General features: G+C 51.8%; 1 protein-coding gene across 1 annotated transcript; it reads right to left on the bottom strand.

Moving 5' to 3' along the window:
- Positions 1-1,522: 1,522 nt before the first annotated feature.
- On the bottom strand, positions 1,523-20,218 carry LOC116411567 (ly6/PLAUR domain-containing protein 2-like). The gene is made up of 5 exons (XM_031904043.1): positions 20,115-20,218; positions 18,469-18,582; positions 10,111-10,236; positions 7,463-7,576; positions 1,523-1,809 (listed from the first exon to the last, which is right to left on the bottom strand). The coding sequence occupies exons 1-5, from the start codon at positions 20,164-20,166 to the stop codon at positions 1,607-1,609; spliced, it is 609 nt and encodes a 202-aa protein (XP_031759903.1). The 5' UTR covers positions 20,167-20,218; the 3' UTR covers positions 1,523-1,606.
- Between the last annotated feature and the right edge of the window lie 2,630 nt (positions 20,219-22,848).

The raw sequence follows: 22,848 nt of genomic DNA, 5'->3' as shown, positions 1-22,848 counted from the left end.
TTATTCCTTATGGCTTTCCTTCCTGCTCCCCCCACTATTCCTTATGTCTTTCCTTCCTGCTCTCCCCACTATTCCTTATGTCTTTCCTTCCTACTCCCCCCATTATTCCTTATGTCTTTCTCTCCTGCTTCCCCCATTATTCCTTATGTCTTTCTCTCCTACTTCCCCCATTATTCTTTGTCTTTCTCTCCTGCTCCCCCCACTATTTCTTATGTCTTTCTTTCCTGCGCCCACCATAATCCCTTATGTCTTTCTCTCCTGCCCCCCCCACTATTCCTTACGTCTTTCTCTCCTGCTCCCCCATTATTCCTTATGTCTTTCCCTCCTGCTCCCCCCACTATTCCTTATGTCTTTCCCTCCTGCTCCCCCTATTCCTTATGTCTTTCCCTCCTTCTCCCCCCATTATTCCTTATGTCTTTCTCTCCTACTTCCCCCATTATTCTTTGTCTTTCTCTCCTGCTCCCCCCACTATTTCTTATGTCTTTCTTTCCTGCACCCACCATAATCCCTTATGTCTTTCTCTCCTGCCCCCCCCACTATTCCTTATGTCTTTCCCTCCTGCTCCCCCACTATTCCTTATGTCTTTCCCTCCTACTCCCCCCATTATTCCTTATGGCTTTCCCTCCTGCTCCCCCCATTATTCCTTATGTCTTTCTCTCCTGCTCCCCACATTATCCCTTTCCTTTCCCTCCTGATCCCCAAATGATTTATTATGTCTATTTGTAAGGAGGTGAAATGTAAATTGTTGGTGTTAACAGTCAAAACATAATCAGTTTGGCCACTAGGTGGCAGTGAATCCTAAGGTTACCAGTGAATTAATATACTGTATATACTCAAGTATAAGCCTAGTTTTTCAGCACCCAAAATGTGCTGAAAAAGTCACCCTTGGCTTATACTCAAGTCGGGTGCCATGGGTCCCTCTAGACTAGCACCCTCTCTCCTTTGTGTGCAAATTAGGCCCCCCGCAACCAGACCCTCCAGAGCCCTGGCCTAGGCTCCCACTAGCAATACGTATTTCCCCTTACATCTTCTCCGGGGCTGGGTCTGCTGCCAGTGTGCCAATGTGCAATGAGCGTGGGGTAGTACTCATATTGTTTTTGTTGACCCTCTTCTCCGCTTACAGAGCTAGTTTACTGTTTTTCTTTGAAATAAATATTGAAAAACATATACCCCAATATACCTCAATTTAATGTAATTGTTAAAACTTAGCAGTAGCTGCTGCATTTTCCACACTAGGCTTATACTCAAGTCAATAAGTTTTTCCAGTTTTCTTAGGTAAAATTAGGTACCTCGGCTTATATTGGGATCGGCTTATACTCGAGTATATACGGTAGTTGTTCTTGCATTTCCTCATTCTGAACTTTACATATTTATAGTGTTCTGCCTTCTGTGCTCCTCCCTCCTGTCATATATTTTCTTTTACTTTACCTTCCCCTTTATTCTCATTCATTCTTGTACACCCAATGCTAAACTCCCACATATTGTGCTGCCCTCAGACTGTAGATCAGGAAACAAAACTGTCACAGTTTTTACTCTCTATTGTTTATTAATATCAGTTTGATACACAGGGCAATAATGCTCATATCTGCCCACAGCCGGGGGGGCATCACAGGGCGGAGCCTCTCAGCAGGACTAAAAGGAACCCGAGGGACAGCCCCAGCGCAGGGTAACTGTATTTTACCCCAGTGGCGCCGCTGATGTTGCACAGGTCGGTGCTGCAGCAGGAAATGTTACTGGTGACCCCGGTAATACTGCCCCCTCCTGGGATGCAGTCGTGGGTGCAGTATTTAGTGATGGATGTGACACGCGCTGTACAATGACAGAGATATCAGTGTTAGTTTGTGCCTCATCAGCAAATCCCCCCGACACCTTCTTGCCTTACCATACACGCACTCCCGCACTCACTGGCACTGTACCAGCTTCTTGCCTTACCCTACACACACTCCCGCACTCACTGGCACTGTACCAGCTTCTTGCCTTACCCTACACACACTCCCGCACTCACTGGCACTGTACCAGCTTTTTGCCTTACCATACACACACTCCCACACTCACTGGCACTGTACCAGCTTCTTGCCTTACCCTACACGCACTCCCGCACTCACTGGCACTGTACCAGCTTCTTGCCTTACCCTACACACACTCCCGCACTCACTGGCACTGTACCAGCTTCTTGCCTTACCCTACACACACTCCCGCACTCACTGGCACTGTACCAGCTTCTTGCCTTACCCTACACGCACTCCCGCACTCACTGGCACTGTATCAGCTTCTTGCCTTACCCTACACACACTCCCGCACTCACTGGCACTGTACCAGCTTCTTGCCTTACCCTACATGCACTCCCGCACTCACTGGCACTGTACCAGCTTCTTGCCTTACCCTACACACACTCCCGCACTCACTGGCACTGTACCAGCTTCTTGCCTTACCCTACACTCACTCCCGCACTCACTGGCACTGTACCAGCTTCTTGCCTTACCCTACACGCACTCCCGCACTCACTGGCACTGTACCAGCTTCTTGCCTTACCCTACACACACTCCCGCACTCACTGGCACTGTACCAGCTTCTTGCCTTACCCTACATGCACTCCCGCACTCACTGGCACTGTACCAGCTTCTTGCCTTACCCTACACACACTCCCGCACTCACTGGCACTGTACCAGCTTCTTGCCTTACCCTACACGCACTCCCGCACTCACTGGCACTGTACCAGCTTCTTGCCTTACCCTACACACACTCCCGCACTCACTGGCACTGTACCAGCTTCTTGCCTTACCCTACATGCACTCCCGCACTCACTGGCACTGTACCAGCTTCTTGCCTTACCCTACACGCACTCCCGCACTCACTGGCACTGTACCAGCTTCTTGCCTTACCCTACACACACTCCCGCACTCACTGGCACTGTACCAGCTTCTTGCCTTACCCTACATGCACTCCCGCACTCACTGGCACTGTACCAGCTTCTTGCCTTACCCTACACACACTCCCGCACTCACTGGCACTGTACCAGCTTCTTGCCTTACCATACACACACTCCCACACTCACTGGCACTGTACCAGCTTCTTGCCTTACCCTACACACACTCCCACACTCACTGGCACTGTACCAGCTTCTTGCCTTACCCTACACACACTCCCGCACTCACTGGCACTGTACCAGCTTCTTGCCTTACCCTACACGCACTCCCGCACTCACTGGCACTGTATCAGCTTCTTGCCTTACCCTACACACACTCCCGCACTCACTGGCACTGTACCAGCTTCTTGCCTTACCCTACATGCACTCCCGCACTCACTGGCACTGTACCAGCTTCTTGCCTTACCCTACACGCACTCCCGCACTCACTGGCACTGTACCAGCTTCTTGCCTTACCCTACACTCACTCCCGCACTCACTGGCACTGTACCAGCTTCTTGCCTTACCCTACACTCACTCCCGCACTCACTGGCACTGTACCAGCTTCTTGCCTTACCCTACACGCACTCCCGCACTCACTGGCACTGTACCAGCTTCTTGCCTTACCATACACACACTCCCGCACTCACTGGCACTGTACCAGCTTCTTGCCTTACCCTACACACACTCCCGCACTCACTGGCACTGTACCAGCTTCTTGCCTTACCCTACACGCACTCCCGCACTCACTGGCACTGTACCAGCTTCTTGCCTTACCCTACACACACTCCCACACTCACTGGCACTGTACCAGCTTCTTGCCTTACCATACACACACTCCCGCACTCACTGGCACTGTACCAGCTTCTTGCCTTACCCTACACACACTCCCGCACTCACTGGCACTGTACCAGCTTCTTGCCTTACCCTACACGCACTCCCGCACTCACTGGCACTGTACCAGCTTCTTGCCTTACCCTACACACACTCCCGCACTCACTGGCACTGTACCAGCTTCTTGCCTTACCCTACACGCACTCCCGCACTCACTGGCACTGTACCAGCTTCTTGCCTTACCCTACATGCACTCCCGCACTCACTGGCACTGTACCAGCTTCTTGCCTTACCCTACATGCACTCCCGCACTCACTGGCACTGTACCAGCTTCTTGCCTTACCATACACACACTCCCACACTCACTGGCACTGTACCAGCTTCTTGCCTTACCCTACACGCACTCCCGCACTCACTGGCACTGTAGCAGCTTCTTGCCTTACCCTACACGCACTCCCGCACTCACTGGCACTGTACCAGCTTCTTGCCTTACCCTACACGCACTCCCGCACTCACTGGCACTGTACCAGCTTCTTGCCTTACCATACACACACTCCTGCACTCACTGGCACTGTACCAGCTTCTTGCCTTACCATACACACACTCCCGCACTCACTGGCACTGTACCAGCTTCTTGCCTTACCCTACACACACTCCCGCACTCACTGGCACTGTACCAGCTTCTTGCCTTACCCTACACGCACTCCCGCACTCACTGGCACTGTACCAGCTTCTTGCCTTACCTACACTCACTCCCGCACTCACTGGCACTGTACCAGCTTCTTGCCTTACCTACACTCACTCCCGCACTCACTGGCACTGTACCAGCTTCTTGCCTTACCCTACACACACTCCCGCACTCACTGGCACTGTACCAGCTTCTTGCCTTACCCTACACGCACTCCCGCACTCACTGGCACTGTACCAGCTTCTTGCCTTACCCTACACACACTCCCACACTCACTGGCACTGTACCAGCTTCTTGCCTTACCCTACACACACTCCCGCACTCACTGGCACTGTACCAGCTTCTTGCCTTACCCTACACGCACTCCCGCACTCACTGGCACTGTACCAGCTTCTTGCCTTACCCTACACGCACTCCCGCACTCACTGGCACTGTACCAGCTTCTTGCCTTACCATACACACACTCCCGCACTCACTGGCACTGTACCAGCTTCTTGCCTTACCCTACATGCACTCCCGCACTCACTGGCACTGTACCAGCTTCTTGCCTTACCATACACACACTCCCACACTCACTGGCACTGTACCAGCTTCTTGCCTTACCCTACACGCACTCCCGCACTCACTGGCACTGTAGCAGCTTCTTGCCTTACCCTACACGCACTCCCGCACTCACTGGCACTGTACCAGCTTCTTGCCTTACCATACACACACTCCCGCACTCACTGGCACTGTACCAGCTTCTTGCCTTACCCTACACACACTCCCGCACTCACTGGCACTGTACCAGCTTCTTGCCTTACCCTACACGCACTCCCGCACTCACTGGCACTGTACCAGCTTCTTGCCTTACCTACACTCACTCCCGCACTCACTGGCACTGTACCAGCTTCTTGCCTTACCTACACTCACTCCCGCACTCACTGGCACTGTACCAGCTTCTTGCCTTACCATACACACACTCCCGCACTCACTGGCACTGTACCAGCTTCTTGCCTTACCCTACACACACTCCCGCACTCACTGGCACTGTACCAGCTTCTTGCCTTACCTACACTCACTCCCGCACTCACTGGCACTGTACCAGCTTCTTGCCTTACCTACACTCACTCCCGCACTCACTGGCACTGTACCAGCTTCTTGCCTTACCATACACACACTCCCGCACTCACTGGCACTGTACCAGCTTCTTGCCTTACCCTACACACACTCCCGCACTCACTGGCACTGTACCAGCTTCTTGCCTTACCCTACACGCACTCCCGCACTCACTGGCACTGTACCAGCTTCTTGCCTTACCTACACTCACTCCCGCACTCACTGGCACTGTACCAGCTTCTTGCCTTACCTACACTCACTCCCGCACTCACTGGCACTGTACCAGCTTCTTGCCTTACCTACACTCACTCCCGCACTCACTGGCACTGTACCAGCTTCTTGCCTTACCCTACACACACTCCCGCACTCACTGGCACTGTACCAGCTTCTTGCCTTACCCTACACGCACTCCCGCACTCACTGGCACTGTACCAGCTTCTTGCCTTACCCTACACACACTCCCACACTCACTGGCACTGTACCAGCTTCTTGCCTTACCTACACTCACTCCCGCACTCACTGGCACTGTACCAGCTTCTTGCCTTACCTACACACACTCCCACACTCACTGGCACTGTACCAGCTTCTTGCCTTACCCTACACACACTTCCGCACTACTGTCTCTCTCTTGCCCTGCTGTCTCCCCCCCACCCCTATCTTGCCCTGCTGTCTCCCTCCCCCACCCCTATCTTGCCCTGCTGTCTCCCTCCCCCACCCCTATCTTGCCCTGCTGTCTCCCTCCCCCACCCCTATCTTGCCCTGCTGTCTCCCCCCCACCCCTATCTTGCCCTACTGTCTCCCTCCCCCACCCTTATCCTGCCCTGCTGTCTCCCTCCCCCACCCCTATCCTGCCCTGCTGTCTCCCTCCCCCACCCCTATCTTGCCCTGCTGTCTCCCTCCCCCACCCCTATCTTGCCCTGCCTCTCTCTCCCCCACCCCTATCTTGCCCTGCTGTCTCCCTCCCCCACCCCTATCTTGCCCTGCTGTCTCCCCCCCACCCCTATCTTGCCCTGCTGTCTCCCTCCCCACCCCTATCTTGCCCTGCTGTCTCCCCCCCACCCCTATCTTGCCCTACTGTCTCCCTCCCCCACCCTTATCCTGCCCTGCTGTCTCCCTCCCCCACCCCTATCTTGCCCTGCTGTCTCCCTCCCCCACCCCTATCTTGCCCTGCCTCTCTCTCCCCCACCCCTATCTTGCCCTGCTGTCTCCCTCCCCCACCCCTATCTTGCCCTGCTGTCTCCCCCCCACCCCTATCTTGCCCTGCTGTCTCCCCCCCACCCCTATCTTGCCCTACTGTCTCCCTCCCCCACCCTTATCCTGCCCTGCTGTCTCCCTCCCCCACCCCTATCTTGCCCTGCTGTCTCCCTCCCCCACCCCTATCTTGCCCGGCGGTTGCAGCCCCATTAGTACTGGGTGACTGGGTGCCAGACATTTGCTGCAGACCAAATTGGCACATAAGAAGGCTGATAAGCAAATAATTAGATTAATTACAATAAATATGGGCTGATGGGATATTAGAATTGGCCTCCCTGCAGGTTTCCCAGCAATGGGTTTGGCTCAGGGATTTTAAGGAAACTGATCATCCCCAAACCATTCGCTTGGATCCCAGTCAGTGGCGGAACTGCTGGGGGTGCGATCCCACCCAGACCCCCCCTCGGGGCCCGCACACACCGGTGCAAATTCAGCACAAAAAATGTGTCCGCTGGGGGGTCCGGCTACATGCCCTGTACCCGGGGGGGCTGGGGGGTCTGGCTACATGCCCTGTACCCGGGGGGGACTGGTTACATTAAAGCTGAAAGTCAAGTTACTGGGCCCCTACAGCCAAATGTTCTAATGGCTTCCTGGGTGCTGATCTATAGTTGGCTCTGCAATTCCTTGGGGGCCCAGTGACCCCGTAACTTCTAAAAAAGCAGTTGCAGCATTTCTTGGACACTTACAAGCAGTACTAACAACAGTCTGACAGTAGACATCGGCTGGAGTGCAGATGGTTGGGGTCAGGCAGTCGACGTTGGTGGCAGCACCAGTACACTTATAGCACTGCAGGGGCCCAACTGCAAATAAAGCAGAATATTCCCACATTAATATACACAGAACAGCTTAAAGCCACAAACTTTTTGGTAAATTTGCACATAACTGCCCCCCAGCTCAGCAAATATGTCCAGGGGTTCCTATCCTGTTAGTTGGGGGTTGGGGGAATAGAGATGGGAGCTGGGGGAATAGAGACGGGAGCTGGGGGAATAGAGACGGGAGCCGGGGGAATAGAGACGGGAGCCGGGGGTATAGAGACGGGAGCCGGGGGAATAGAGACGTGAGCTGGGGGAATAGAGACGGGAGCCGGGGGAATAGAGACGGGAGCTGGGGGAATAGAGACGGGAGCCGGGGGAATAGAGACGGGAGCCGGGGGTATAGAGACGGGAGCCGGGGGAATAGAGACGGGAGTTGGGGGAATAGAGACGGGAGATGGGGGTATAGAGACGGGGGCCGGGGGAATGGAGACGGGAGCCGGGGGAATAGAGACGGGAGCCGGGGGAATAGAGACGGGAGCCGGGGGTATAGAGACGGGAGCCGGGGGAATAGAGACGGGAGCTGGGGGAATAGAGACGGGAGATGGGGGTATAGAGACGGGGGCTGGGGGAATAGAGACGGGAGCTGGGGGAATGGAGACGGGAGCCGGGGGAATAGAGACGGGAGACGGGGGTATAGAGACGGGAGCTGGGGGGCCGGGGGGGTATTGTGAATGTATTTTGGGGCATGATATACCCACTTAGGTATAACAGGATTCAGCAATAAAACTGATAATGCAGATTAAAGGAGACATTTTATATAAAGTTCATATTCAGTTATAACATTCACCCTCCCTCAAAATGTGAAATGATGCAGAAAAAAAGAGGTTTTGAAAGCATTTTACCTCCTGAAACTGTCATTATATAAGCGCTGCGGAGACAACCTCTCAACTCAGAAGCCAGAGCAAAATGAAAGATGGGCGTGTCCTTCAGTCTCCCACAGGAAGTGGTCACAGCACTGACTGACAGGCTTTACTCAACAGTAGCAGGGAAAACCCCTCCCTCCCTCTGTGTCTCTCTGCTTGTGCTGCTGCGGGGGAGGAGCCAGCAGAGCAGGAACAGACTGCCTGTGACATCACAAAGCCCCGCCCTATGCACTTGAAGTAGCTGCAGCTCTGTTACTGAAGTCTATCAGGGCCTCTGGCATAAGCTCTGGGTAGAGCAGTTTTCAAGCAGTTATGGACTTATTTGAACCCAAAGGTATTAAAATAAAAGCACTTACTTGGTAAAAATGTATGATACATGTCCCCTTAAAGCAACGAAGTATGGTGTCCACTGGTTTATCCCTTCTCATAAAGAGGTCGGGCAGGGTTAATTGCTGGCCTGGTCCCTGGCACTTCTGTGCCCCTAAGCTAAGGCAAGTAAGCCTGTAGGTGACTCCTTTACTCTCCTCTCCTGGGTGGAGCATAAAGCTGCTCTCAGTACAAACCGTCTGACTCACTTTCTTGCTATGAATTGATCGAACCTGATCTTTCTTTACCTCTCTGACGGGCCCTGACCCCGACTTCACTAAGCGGAACTTGTCCCCTCGGGGCCTAACCTTCTGTGTGGATCCCAGGCAGGGCCAGAACTAGGGGTAGGCAGAAGAGGCAGCTGCCTAGGGCGCAACGGTTGGGGGGTACCTCCCTGCCTACCCCTAGTGCTACTTTGTCATTGCCTCCGGCGCTTGTCATTAGCGGTGGAGACAATGACCAATCTAATCGAACCGCCCCCCCCACCGCCTCCTGTGCTTTGGCGCGCATGTGCCATTTGGAGGTGGGCGGAGTTGGCCGACCGGGTTGCCTAGGGCGCCCTGTCGGCTTGGCCCGCCCCTGATCCCAAGCTTCAAGGAGCAGCCACACAGAACAGCTGATGTAACCCTAAAAGAAAGATCCACCCTGTTGTGTACCACTAGAGGGAGCTGCATGCCTAAATGTTAGCTCAGCTACAATGTGTTATCTAGCCTGACTTTCTGCTTGCTCTCTATGGTTAGATACACTTCCTACTTGAAATGTCTGTATATAGTTTGCCATGTTGGAGCTCTAATAAACAAGTTGTTAAGCATTACCTGCACAACTCCACTGTGAACCCAACACCCCCCTTCCCTATAACTATATTAAAGTGTGGGAGGGCGGGGTCTAGCCTTGGGCCAATAATACGGGATATGTAAATACCAACTAGATACATCCTCTGGATCAACTGGCAGTTAGGCAGGTAATATATAGGCATTATGGTTGAACGGGATGGACGTGTGTCTTTTTTCAACCCAACTTACTATGTTACTATGTAACATTCATCCCGCCTAGTGACAAGGAGAAAAGGAAAGGGTTTAACTCAACATGTTTGCGCTAAAATCCCAGTTCCCAGTACCTTTTATCTGCAAGGGGAGCAAATCTTCTGTTATACAAGTATACAGCCAGGAAAGGGTTACATATATATGATTTCCAGTTAATGAAACCGTACGTGAGTAAGGCAAGGCCTGCACCCACTGGGGGCTGTTACATGTCAGTAATAATTCTGTTCTATATTACAGACAGAGTTACCTGGGGGCCAGTTGAAGTTGCACAGGTCAGTTTGGCAGCAGGAAACGGTTCTGGTGCCCCCGGCAATACTGGTGCTTCCTGGGGTGCAGCTGGGGGCGCAGGATTTACTAATGACTGGTTTACCCGCTGTGCAATGACAGAGAAATCAGGGTTAGTTTCTGCCTCATCAGCAAATGCCCCCCCCTGACTCCTTCTTGCCTTACCATACACGCACTCCCGCACTCACTGGCACTGTACCAGCTTCTTGCCTTACCCTACACACACTCCCGCACTCACTGGCACTGTACCAGCTTCTTGCCTTACCCTACACACACTCCCACACTCACTGGCACTGTACCAGCTTCTTGCCTTACCCTACACACACTCCCACACTCACTGGCACTGTACCAGCTTCTTGCCTTACCCTACACACACTCCCGCACTCACTGGCACTGTACCAGCTTCTTGCCTTACCATACACACACTCCCGCACTCACTGGCACTGTACCAGCTTCTTGCCTTACCCTACACGCACTCCCGCACTCACTGGCACTGTACCAGCTTTTTGCCTTACCCTACACGCACTCCCACACTCACTGGCACTGTACCAGCTTCTTGCCTTACCCTACACGCACTCCCGCACTCACTGGCACTGTACCAGCTTCTTGCCTTACCCTACACGCACTCCCGCACTCACTGGCACTGTACCAGCTTCTTGCCTTACCCTACACACTCCCGCACTCACTGGCACTGTACCAGCTTCTTGCCTTACCCTACACACACTCCCGCACTCACTGGCACTGTACCAGCTTCTTGCCTTACCCTACACGCACTCCCGCACTCACTGGCACTGTACCAGCTTCTTGCCTTACCCTACACACACTCCCGCACTCACTGGCACTGTACCAGCTTCTTGCCTTACCCTACACGCACTCCCGCACTCACTGGCACTGTATCAGCTTCTTGCCTTACCCTACACGCACTCCCGCACTCACTGGCACTGTACCAGCTTCTTGCCTTACCCTACACACACTCCCGCACTCACTGGCACTGTACCAGCTTCTTGCCTTACCCTACACGCACTCCCGCACTCACTGGCACTGTACCAGCTTCTTGCCTTACCCTACACACACTCCCGCACTCACTGGCACTGTACCAGCTTCTTGCCTTACCCTACACGCACTCCCGCACTCACTGGCACTGTATCAGCTTCTTGCCTTACCCTACACACACTCCCGCACTCACTGGCACTGTATCAGCTTCTTGCCTTACCCTACACGCACTCCCGCACTCACTGGCACTGTACCAGCTTCTTGCCTTACCATACACACACTCCCGCACTCACTGGCACTGTACCAGCTTCTTGCCTTACCATACACACACTCCTGCACTCACTGGCACTGTACCAGCTTCTTGCCTTACCCTACACACACTCCCACACTCACTGGCACTGTACCAGCTTCTTGCCTTACCCTACACGCACTCCCGCACTCACTGGCACTGTACCAGCTTCTTGCCTTACCCTACACACACTCCCGCACTCACTGGCACTGTACCAGCTTCTTGCCTTACCCTACACGCACTCCCACACTCACTGGCACTGTACCAGCTTCTTGCCTCACAATAAACATTAGGGCTCATTCACTAAAGGTCGATAAGTTTTATCGCACGCTTTTTTGCATTAAATTTGACGTTAAAATGAACGCGCGATTGACTACAGTATTACCACGTGCATTAAGTCGCATATCGCATGCGTTAAACTTTTTGTTACCGCATGTGTTCATTAACGCGCAGAAATAATACTAACGCATGATTCACAAACACTAAGACGCGCTAAATATCGCATTAGTCTGTGCGAAAATTAACCCCTACTTGGGGCAGGCAGTAATTATAGAAAAGTACAGTTAATGAGCTTTTTGGCAATAAAATATGGACTTTGCAGTGTTCGCTACTATAGAGGCTCGATGTCCTTCTTTCAGCTTTGGAGTTATTTCCCTTCAGCTGCGGGTTGGGGGCACCCGGACCACTGCCGGACTTTGGTGAGCATGTCGATTTCTCTGATTTTGAACTACTCGAGTGATTAACTTTCTGAACCTTAAGCGGTGGGCTCGGGGTTTGACCACCCGAGTCTCATTTGACCATTTGGTATATAAATAACCCATTCTATTTATTTATTCCTGCACAGTAGTTAGTTATTTATTTTGTTTATTTTATTTGTTTCATTTTTGTCTGAGAAATCTGATTGAGGTTCGCTCGTTGAGCGCGCTCTCTCTCTCTCTTCTTGATTATAGAGGCGAATATTCGCACAAATACCGTATTTTTTGCCGTATAAGACGCACTTTTTCTTCCCCAAAACTGGAGGGGAAAAATTTTTATACGGCGAACTGTCTTCCTCTCTGTGCCGCGGCTCTCTGCCGCATCCTCGCTTTTATAAGGTTGCGCCCGTGCGTACTGACATCACACCCACAGAGAGGAAGACATCACGGGAGCCGGAGGCCGGTGGGGGGAGGTTAGGGGGGAAATGGGAGGTGCTTGGGGGCCCTGGGGGAAGCTGAAGAATGCGGGGGGTGCCGTGGAGGAGCTGGAGGATGCTTGGAGGCCCTGGGGGATGCTGAAGGATACTTGGGGGGGGGGAGGCCCTGGGGGAAGCTGAAGGATACTTGGGGGGGCCCTGGGGGAAGCTGAAGGATACTTGGGGGGGCCCTGGGGGAAGCTGAAGGATACTTGGGGGGGCCTGGGGGAAGCTGAAGGATGCTTGGGGGGGCCTGGGGGAAGCTGAAGGATACTTGGGGGGGCCCTGGGGGAAGCTGAAGGATACTTGGGGGGGCCCTGGAGGGACACTGAAGGATACTTGGGGGGGGGGCCTGGGGGAAGCTGAAGGATACTTGGGGGGCCCTGGGGGAAGCTGAAGGATACTTGGGGGGGCCCTGGGGGAAGCTGAAGGATACTTGGGGGGGCCCTGGGGGAAGCTGAAGGATACTTGGGGGGGCCTGGGGGAAGCTGAAGGATGCTTGGGGGGGCCTGGGGGAAGCTGAAGGATACTTGGGGGGGCCCTGGGGGAAGCTGAAGGATACTTGGGGGGGCCCTGGAGGGACACTGAAGGATACTTGGGGGGGGGGGGGCCTGGGGGAAGCTGAAGGATACTTGGGGGGGCTGGGGGAAGCTGAAGGATACTTGGGGGGGCCCTGGGATAAGCTGAAGGATGCTTAGGGGGGGCCCTAGGGGAAGCCACATTATGTGCGAGCCCAGAGACAATTAACTTTATACAGTTGATATAAAATATTTTACTACAGTATTTGGTTCAGAATCTTTTTTTTCTAGATTTTACTCCTTTAAAATTGGGTGCGTCTTATATTCCGGAGCGTCTTATAGGGCGAAAAATATGGTACATTACAAGTTATATTTTGGCGACTATTCGGTCGCGACGTGACGCCGTTGGAATCTCGTGACAGGCGCAGCTTGCAGCCATTTTGTCTCAGAGCCTGCAGTGACACAGAGAGCCAACATGCCTGGGGTATCGGAGCTCCGACCGGAGGAGAGGCGCTACATCTGCCTCCTGCGCTCAGGGTATGACAGGCAGCCGCTGGGGCCCATAGGGGTCCATGGAAGGAAGAGGCCAATCCTGCGCAGGCTGATGTGGAAGTTTGAAAATGGGTTTGCCCTCCAAATAGACCTCCGACTTCTCCAGCGGATATGGTCGGATATGAAGCGCAGGAGTCAAGATTTAATAGCTGAAATAGCGGAAGGTAATTATTGTACTTTATTAGGGTTTTAAAGAATACGTTAATTAAAAGATTTTGAAAGTAATTTAAAATAAAAAAATTTTGTTGTGAGGGGCCCCGTTATTTATGATGGTGGTCCTCTGTGTATGAATGTATATACACTCACCAAAACGATTATTATTTCTCATTAATGCAATTATCTAATCAACCAATCACATGGCAGTTGCTTCAATGCATTTAGGGGTGGGGTCCTGGTCAAGACAATCTCCTGAACTCCAAACTGAATGTCAGAATGGGAAAGAAAGGTGATTGAAGCAATTGTGAGCGTGGCATGGGTGTTGGTGCCAGACGGGTCTGAGTATTTCACAATCTGCTCAGTTACTGGGATTTTCACGCACAACCATTTCTAGGGTTTACAAAGAATGGTGTGAAAAGGGAAAAACATCCAGTATGGGGCAGTCCTGTGGGCGAAAATGCCTTGTTGATGCTAGAGGTCAGAGGGGAATGGGCCGACTGGTTCAAGCTGATAGAAGAGCAACTTTGACTGAAATAACCACTCGTTATAACCGAGGTAGCAGCAAAGCATTTGTGAAGCCACAACACGCGCAACCTTGAGGCGGATGGGCTACAACAGCAGAAGACCCCACCGGGTACCACTCATCTCCACTACAAATAGGAAAAAGAGGCTACAATTTGCACGAGCTCACCAAAATGGGACAGTTGTAGACTGGAAAAATGTTGCCTGGTCTGATGAGTCTCGATTTCTGTTGAGACGGTCAAATGGAGTCAGAATTTGGCGTAAACAGAATGAGAACATGGATCCATCATGCCTTGTTACCCCTGTGCAGGCTGGTGGTGGTGTAATGGTGTGGGGGATGTTTTCTTGGCACACTTTAGGCCCCTTAGTGCCAATTGGGCATTGTTTAAATGCCACGGCCTACCTGAGCATTGTTTCTGACCATGTCCATCCCTTTATGACCACCATGTGCCCATCCTCTGATGGCCACTCCCAGCAGGATAATGCACCATGTCACAAAGCTCCAATCATTTCAAATTGGTTTCTTGAACATGACAATGAGTTCACTGTACTAAAATGGCCCCCACAGTCACCAGATCTCAACCCAATAGAGCATTTTTGGGATGTGCATCCCACAAGCTCCATCAACTGCAAGATGCTATCCTATCAATATGGGCCAACATTTCTAAAGAATGCTTTCAGCACCTTGTTGAATCAATGCCACTAGAATTAAGGCAGTTCTGAAGGCAAAAGGGGGTCAAACACTGTATTAGTATGGTGTCCCTAATAATCCTTTTGGTGTGTGTATATATATATGTATAATATATTTAAATAACATCTTGCAGTACTATCTCACAGAACTTCAGCTGGATGTAGCGCCTCTTCTCCCTCCAGAGGCCCAACCCCAGGCCCCCCAGACTCTAGAGGCCCCACGAGGCTAGAGCGGCCCCTGAGGCTCCATTGGCCCACGAGGCTCCATTGGCCCACGAGGCTCCATTGGCCCACGAGGCTACATTGGCCCACGAGGCCCCTGAGGCTACATCTGCCCCGGACACTGCCCAGGCCCCGGACACTCCATAGGCCCCAGACACTCCCCAGGCCCCAGACACTCCCCAGGCCCCAGACACTCCCCAGGCCTCAATCACTCCCCAGGCCCCGGTCACTCCCCAGGCCCCAGACACTCCCCAGGCCCCAGTCACTCCCCAGGCCCCGGTCACTCCCCAGGCCCCGGACACTCCACAGGCCCTGGACGATTCTCCTCTGGAGCCTCTGGAGTTCTCTCCCCAGGCCCCGGACTCTCCCCAGGCCAAATTTGCTCCCCTGCCCGAAGACTGGGAAGAGGCAAGTCCTCAGACCGAAGATGTGGGGGCCCAAACATCACCTTCCCAGATTGACCTCACTTTTCGGTCCATACAGGAGGACATTGCCTCCATGAAGGCCCAGTTGGCCAGAGTGGAACAGAAAGTTTATGGGCAGCAAGGCCTAAGTTTTTAGACTTTTACAGTTTTATAGTAAAAATTTTATTGCTGGAATAAAAGTTGTTTTATTTTTGTACTTTTGAACTGGTTTTATTTTTCCTTCCTTGATATGGTATTCTATACTTTCATGTAGTTTCCCCTACACTCTTACATTTATCAGTAACACATCAATATGCTATATGGGTTACATGTTTGCAAATATTCTGCCAACAATTTTGCCTTTAGCCCATTTTGCTGAATAGTAAAACTTGCGCTAATTAGTACGTAGCGTATTTTCTGGCGAGTGGGATAACTGCCAATCCAATGTTTTGTTGCCAGAATAATTGCAATATTATATTTGTCCCCGTTTAATAAAGTGCCCATAACATATTTGCCATTTATTCTGTGTCTAAAATCTCCCACTTAATTTAAGCCACTTTAGCAAATGGACCCCTAAGTATTTGGAAAAATATTTCTTAAATGCCCCCCCAATTTACTGGCCTAATTTGATGTTGTACTACACAGCTTTTAGGGCATAAGTTGCGCACATAATAATAGGCATGCCATACATACATTACATACAAGTAAAGCACCCAAAATGTGCTGAAAAAGTCACCCTCGGCTTATACTCGAGTTGGGTGCCATGGGTCCCTCCAGGCTAGCACCCTCTCTCCTTTGTGTGCAAATTAGGCCCCCCGCAACCAGACCCTCCAGTGCCCTGGCCTAGGCTCCCACTAGCAATACTTATTCCCCCTTACATCTCCTCTGGGACCGGGCCTGCTGCCAGTTTGCCAATGTGCAATGAGCATGGGGTAGTACTCATATTGTTTTTGTTGACCTTCTTCTCCGCTTACAGAGCTAGTTTACTGTTTTTCTTTGAAATAAATATTGAAAAACATATACCCCACTGATGCCTCAATTACTGTCATTGTATTGGTATTTATTTTGATTATTGAAATTTAGCAGTAGTGGCTGCATTTCCCACCCTAGGCTTATACTCGAGTCAATAAGTTTTTCCAGTTTTTCTTAGGTAAAATTAGGTACCTCGGCTCATACTTGGATTGGCTTATACTCGAGTATATACGGTAAGTATAAGGAAGGAAAGTCAGTAAGCCAAAAGGAAAAGCCGGCGGAGTAGAAAAGCAGATGAGCGAGTGTTAAATAGAAAGATGAATGTAAGATATTTACCTGTATCTGGAGGCCTCTGCCAGCTTTTTTTTCAGGACCCTCTTTATATCCTGATAGCGCTTCTTGCAGTGTTGGACATACGGAGACAGACCCCTATGCTAACTTTTGACAGCAGTAGGTGTCTTAGCGGCATATTTTCCGATGACCTTGTGGTACACAGGCACAAGGCTCTCCACTAAGGCCTCAGAACAGGCTCTAAGGGTCCGGTCTCGGCTCGCGCTTCCGCCTATAACAGCCGCCTTTCACGTCAGGAGGAGCCCTTCGCTAGTCGGATGTGAGTGACCCAAAGAGAGAGTTCTGAGCAGGCAAGGGAACCAATCGTATGACAGGCAGATGGGGAACACCTCGGAGTGGTCAGGACGGGTCGGAGTCAGCGATGGTCAGGCAGAATCCGAGAGAATAGTCAGGCAGGCAGAGGTCAGTTCAGGCAGCAGACAAGAAAGGTCAAGAACAGGCAAAGGTCAATACAGGCAGCAAGCAAGAGAGGTCAGGTACAGGCAAGGTCAGGAACACGGCAGAACAGCAGATAATCGCACCCAGGAAGTAACCAAAGGAAAACCTACCTACGAGTACAATACAGTGAGTGCTTTAAATATTTGAATTTCGCGCCAAAAATGATGTGGCGCGCGCGCCGGCGACAAACGTGAGTGTGTATGCGCGTGTATCAAGAGCACGCATGTGCATAAGAGGCAGAGCGAGGTACGCGCGTGCACCTAGATGATGACGGTGGGCATCCCCGCCGCCCCACTAGACCACCAGGTTACACTGCCCTCCTGTTGCTGTCTCTTCATTTTGCCAGATGAGGGGGGGGAGCTCCTCACTCTCACTTGGCTCCTCGGGTTGGTATTCCCTGTCTGTGCCCTCGGACAAATCAGGGCTGCCAAGATAAAGGGGCCCCTCTGTGCCACTGGCGGAGCTGGGTGACACCACAGGTGTATGATGAGGGTGCTCCCTCTTCCTGGCCACTTTTTTCTTGCTGTCCATAGCTGCCCACCACTACTTCTCACTAGCACTTCTGTGCTCTCCCAGCGCAATTAGCGCGCGCGCAAAAAGTACCGCACGTGCATCAATTAGCGCACATGCGGTATTTACCGCCGTGCTTGTGCGTTATTTAGCACGCATACGAAAATACCGCGTGTGCATTAATTAGCGCACATGCAAAAAGTAGCGCACACGTTATGTAACGTGCGTTGAGTCTTCGCGGCTAAAATATCGCATGCAGCATCGCGCGTGAATTGCCACAAGTATGCTTATAGGGAATCGTGCATTAAGTCATGGAAAATGTAGACGCCATAAGTGAATCGGCCCTATTATCTCTCAATATTACAGCTCTTATGCAACATGACAGCTGCCCCTGAGGCCCAATGGCGTCTAATGGCTTCCTGGGTGCTGATTTATAGTTGGCTCTGCAATTCCTGGGGGGCCCATTGGGTCACATACACTCCTGATACCAGCGCTGCCCAACTGCCCCCCCCATCCCCCCCGGGGCACTTACAAGCAGTACTAACAACAGTCTGACAGAAGGTTTCGGCTGCACCGCAGGTGGTTTTGGTCTGGCAGTCGGCGTTGGTGGGGGCACTTGTACACGTGTGGCACTGCAGGGGCGCAGCTAGAAATAAAGGAGAATATTCCCACATTAATATACACAGAACAGCTTAAAGCCACAAGCCTTTTGGTAAATCTGCACATAACTGCCCCCCAGTTTAGCAAAGATGACACCCCATTCTCCTCTCATAATAACACATTCACACCAGGATATACAAGGATACACTGATGGGTACAGTTGCCACCTATCTTAATGCCTAAACCTGGGCAGGGGAGGTGACATTTGGGTGGGTGACATTTTAGGGCAGGACTGTGATATTTTGGGGTGGGCACGTGGCAGAACTGTCCCATCACTCAGCCCAGAGCCCTGTTGGAAATCAGAACAGGCAGTTTGGATCGGAACAGCCCGGGCAAAAAGTGGTGGACCTTAGATTCTCAGCTCCACTGCTGCAGGGACTGAATAATAAATAAATAAATGTGCGGTTGTATCAGAAATGTACCCCCTACTGTAAATGATAAGGATATTAGCAGTCACTGAGGGGTTCTGTGCCCCCCATATAAAGGCACAAGGCTGCAGGCTGAGTTATACAGGGAACTCTGAGTATCACTCGTGTATTATAAGGGATAATGTACCCCCTACTGTAAATGATAAGGATATTAGCAGTCACTGAGGGGTTCTGTGCCCATATAAAGGCACAAGGCTGCAGGCTGAGTTATACAGGGAACTCTGAGTATCACTCATGTATTATAAGGGATAATGTACCCCCTACTGTAAATGATAAGGATATTAGCAGTCACTGAGGGGTTCTGTGCCCCCCATATAAAGGCACAAGGCTGCAGGCTGAGTTATACAGGGAACTCTGAGTATCACTCATGTATTATAAGGGATAATGTACCCCCTACTGTAAATGATAAGGATATTAGCAGTCACTGAGGGGTTCTGTGCCCCCCATATAAAGGCACAAGGCTGCAGGCTGAGTTATACAGGGAACTCTGAGTATCACTCATGTATTATAAGAGATAATGTACCCCCTACTGTAAATGATAAGGATATTAGCAGTCACTGAGGGGTTCTGTGCCCCCCATATAAAGGCACAAGGCTGCAGGCTGAGTTATACAGGGAACTCTGAGTATCACTCATGTATTATAAGGGATAATGTACCCCCTACTGTAAATGATAAGGATATTAGCAGTCACTGAGGGGTTCTGTGCCCCCCATATAAAGGCACAAGGCTGCAGGCTGAGTTATACAGGGAACTCTGAGTATCACTCATGTATTATAAGGGATAATGTACCCCCTACTGTAAATGATAAGGATATTAGCAGTCACTGAGGGGTTCTGTGCCCATATAAAGGCACAAGGCTGCAAGCTGAGTTATACAGGGAACTCTGAGTATCACTCATGTATTATAAGGGATAATGTACCCCCTACTGTAAATGATAAGGATATTAGCAGTCACTGAGGGGTTCTGTGCCCATATAAAGGCACAAGGCTGCAGGCTGAGTTATACAGGGAACTCTGAGTATCACTCATGTATTATAAGGGATAATGTACCCCCTACTGTAAATAATAAGGATATTAGAAGTCAGACCTACCTGTGCCAATGCAGAGAGCAGCCAGTAGCAGAGAGACACACAGTGCAGCCATGGTCAGTGAGGGAGTCGCTATGGGCTCTGTGTTTCCTTGTTGGGATTGTCCCTTAAGGATATTTTACTTTCTATGTCCAAAAATTCTGGTTTATTCTCTCTATCAAAGTTAATGAATGACTTTACCAGCCCTTGGGTGAGTTTATAAGTACAATAAGCAGTGACAGTGCTACAGGGGATATTGTCACTGTCACAGTAACTGGGGCCCAGTAGGTCCCATTGGATCCCAGCAGGGAAGGGAAATGCCTTTCATGATTCTCTACACAACTATAAAATGAAAATGTGACTCATGTAAAGACATATATAAATTTTGTATAACATAGTTACATAGTTAATTTGAGTTGGTAAGACCAAAGTCCTTCAAGTTCAACCCTTCCTCCACCTATATATATATACACTCATACCAACCTGTCTGTATATTCATATATATAATCCTTATATACCAACATCAGTACTAACTGTATCACAATAGCCTTGGGTATTCTGCTTGTTCAACAACTCATCCAACCCCTCTTATAGGCACTAACAGAATGTGCCATTACCCCATCCCCCGGCAGGGCATTCCCCAACCCCCTCACTGCCCTCACCATGAGGAACCCCCTACCCAACATCCCCCGGCAGGGAATTCCCTAACCCCCTCACTGCCCTCACCGTGAGGAACCCCCTACCCAACATCCCCCGGCAGGGCATTCCCCAACCCCCTCACTGCCCTCACCGTGAGGAACCCCCTACCCAACATCCCCCGGCGGGGCATTCCCCAACCCCCTCACTGCCCTCACCATGAGGAACCCCCTATCCAACCTCCCCCGGCAGGGCATTCCCCAACCCCCTCACTGCCCTCACCGTGAGGAACCCCCTACCCAACATCCCCCGGCAGGGCATTCCCCAACCCCCTCACTGCCCTCACCGTGAGGAACCCCCTACCCAACATCCCCCGGCAGGGAATTCCCCAACCCCCTCACTGCCCTCACCGTGAGGAACCCCCTACCCAACACCCCCCGGCAGGGCATTCCCCAACCCCCTCACTGCCCTCACCGTGAGGAACCCCCTACCCAACATCCCCCGGCAGGGCATTCCCCAACCCCCTCACTGCCCTCACCGTGAGGAACCCCCTACCCAACATCCCCCGGCAGGGCATTCCCCAACCCCCTCACTGCCCTCACCGTGAGGAACCCCCTACCCAACATCCCCCGGCAGGGCATTCCCCAACCCCCTCACTGCCCTCACCGTGAGGAACCCCCTACCCAACATCCCCCGGCAGGGCATTCCCCAACCCCCTCACTGCCCTCACCGTGAGGAACCCCCTACCCAACATCCCCTGGCAGGGCATTCCCCAACCCCCTCACTGCCCTCACCATGAGGAACCTTCTACCCAGCAGGGCCGCCATCAAAAATCACAGGGCCCCTCACAACAAAATTTTCTGGGCCCCCCTCCCACAGGGCCTCTCCCAAAGGTCACACAGACATAAAAAGTATCATGCCCCCCAACACATTGCCCCCTTAAAGCTATGTTGGCTAGGACCCCCCAAAGACAGTGCCCCCAATTGCCCCCATACACAGTGCCCCAATTGCCCTCCATACGCTATGCTGGCCAGGGGTTGGTCACACTGAGACTTGCCCATGTAGTTGTCTGCTAACCTGCTGGCACCAAGAGCCCTTTGTGGCCCTTATAAACATTTGTAGGGGTTTACCAAAAATGGGCCCTTAGGACAGGAACCCCTAGGACAGGCCACAGGGTGGTGATGGTTAACAGGGACACTGGGATGACTGGGTTGCTAAATAGTTAATAGGGTGTATACTTGTAGTTCGGGTTATGGCCACAGGGTGGTGCATAGACCCATATAAGGGGATGCAGCCATGTGCTGGGGGCAGACATTTTAGCCCAGGGGCTGCTCAGGTAGTGTGCACCCCTGGCACAGTTAATATAGTAGTTTGGTAATAGGTCGCTCTAGGAGTGATATGTAGGACACCAGGAGTTTAGCATGGGCGGACATTGCTCCTCCAGGAGTGGAAGTGAGGTTAAGACCTCCCGGCATTACATCAGCCGGAGTGCAGGGCCATAAGTGGCTAGGTAGGTGGACAAGGTCACCGCTAGTCCAGGAGGCTGGATCTGAGGGGGCTTAGGCGTGAGTACCGGGGTGGGCTGCCTGTGGTGATGCTGCCTAGCGTGAGTACCGGGGAGGACCCCAAGAGGGGGTGCCTCCTGGCGTGAGTACCGGGGAGATCACCTAGAAGGGGACACTTGGCGTGAGTACCGTGAGTTGCCCAACAGGAAAAAGCTCTCAATGAGTAGTAAGGAGATAAAGCCCTGCATGCTGTATGAAATGATATGTGCCACTCCTGGAGAGGTCCTGCCCTAATAAACTGATTCATCTGATTCATCATATAACTTGTGTATCTGACTCTTTCCTGCCACAAGGATCACCTACCTGCCGGTAAGCAACTACCTTAGGGAGGGGCAAGGTACCGGGGGCTGTGTGTGGACCCCATGCAGAGGTACTAGTGACTGTTAAGTTCCCAGGGGGTGGATTATAGTTCCACAACACCATCCCTGGGTGGAGGCACGCCTTTAAGGGAGAAATCCCTGTAAACCCCCATAGTAAGCGGGGGCTCAGGACTCCTGTAGCGCCAAGTATAGTGCTCCAATAGGTAGTGCCACAGAATCTGCAAAAGTGGGCTACAC

Source organism: Xenopus tropicalis, chromosome 6, assembly GCF_000004195.4.
Source record: "Xenopus tropicalis strain Nigerian chromosome 6, UCB_Xtro_10.0, whole genome shotgun sequence".
Lineage (NCBI taxonomy): Eukaryota > Metazoa > Chordata > Amphibia > Anura > Pipidae > Xenopus > Xenopus tropicalis.
Note: the sequence above shows the minus strand (reverse complement) of the source record. Positions and strands in the feature narration are given on the sequence as shown.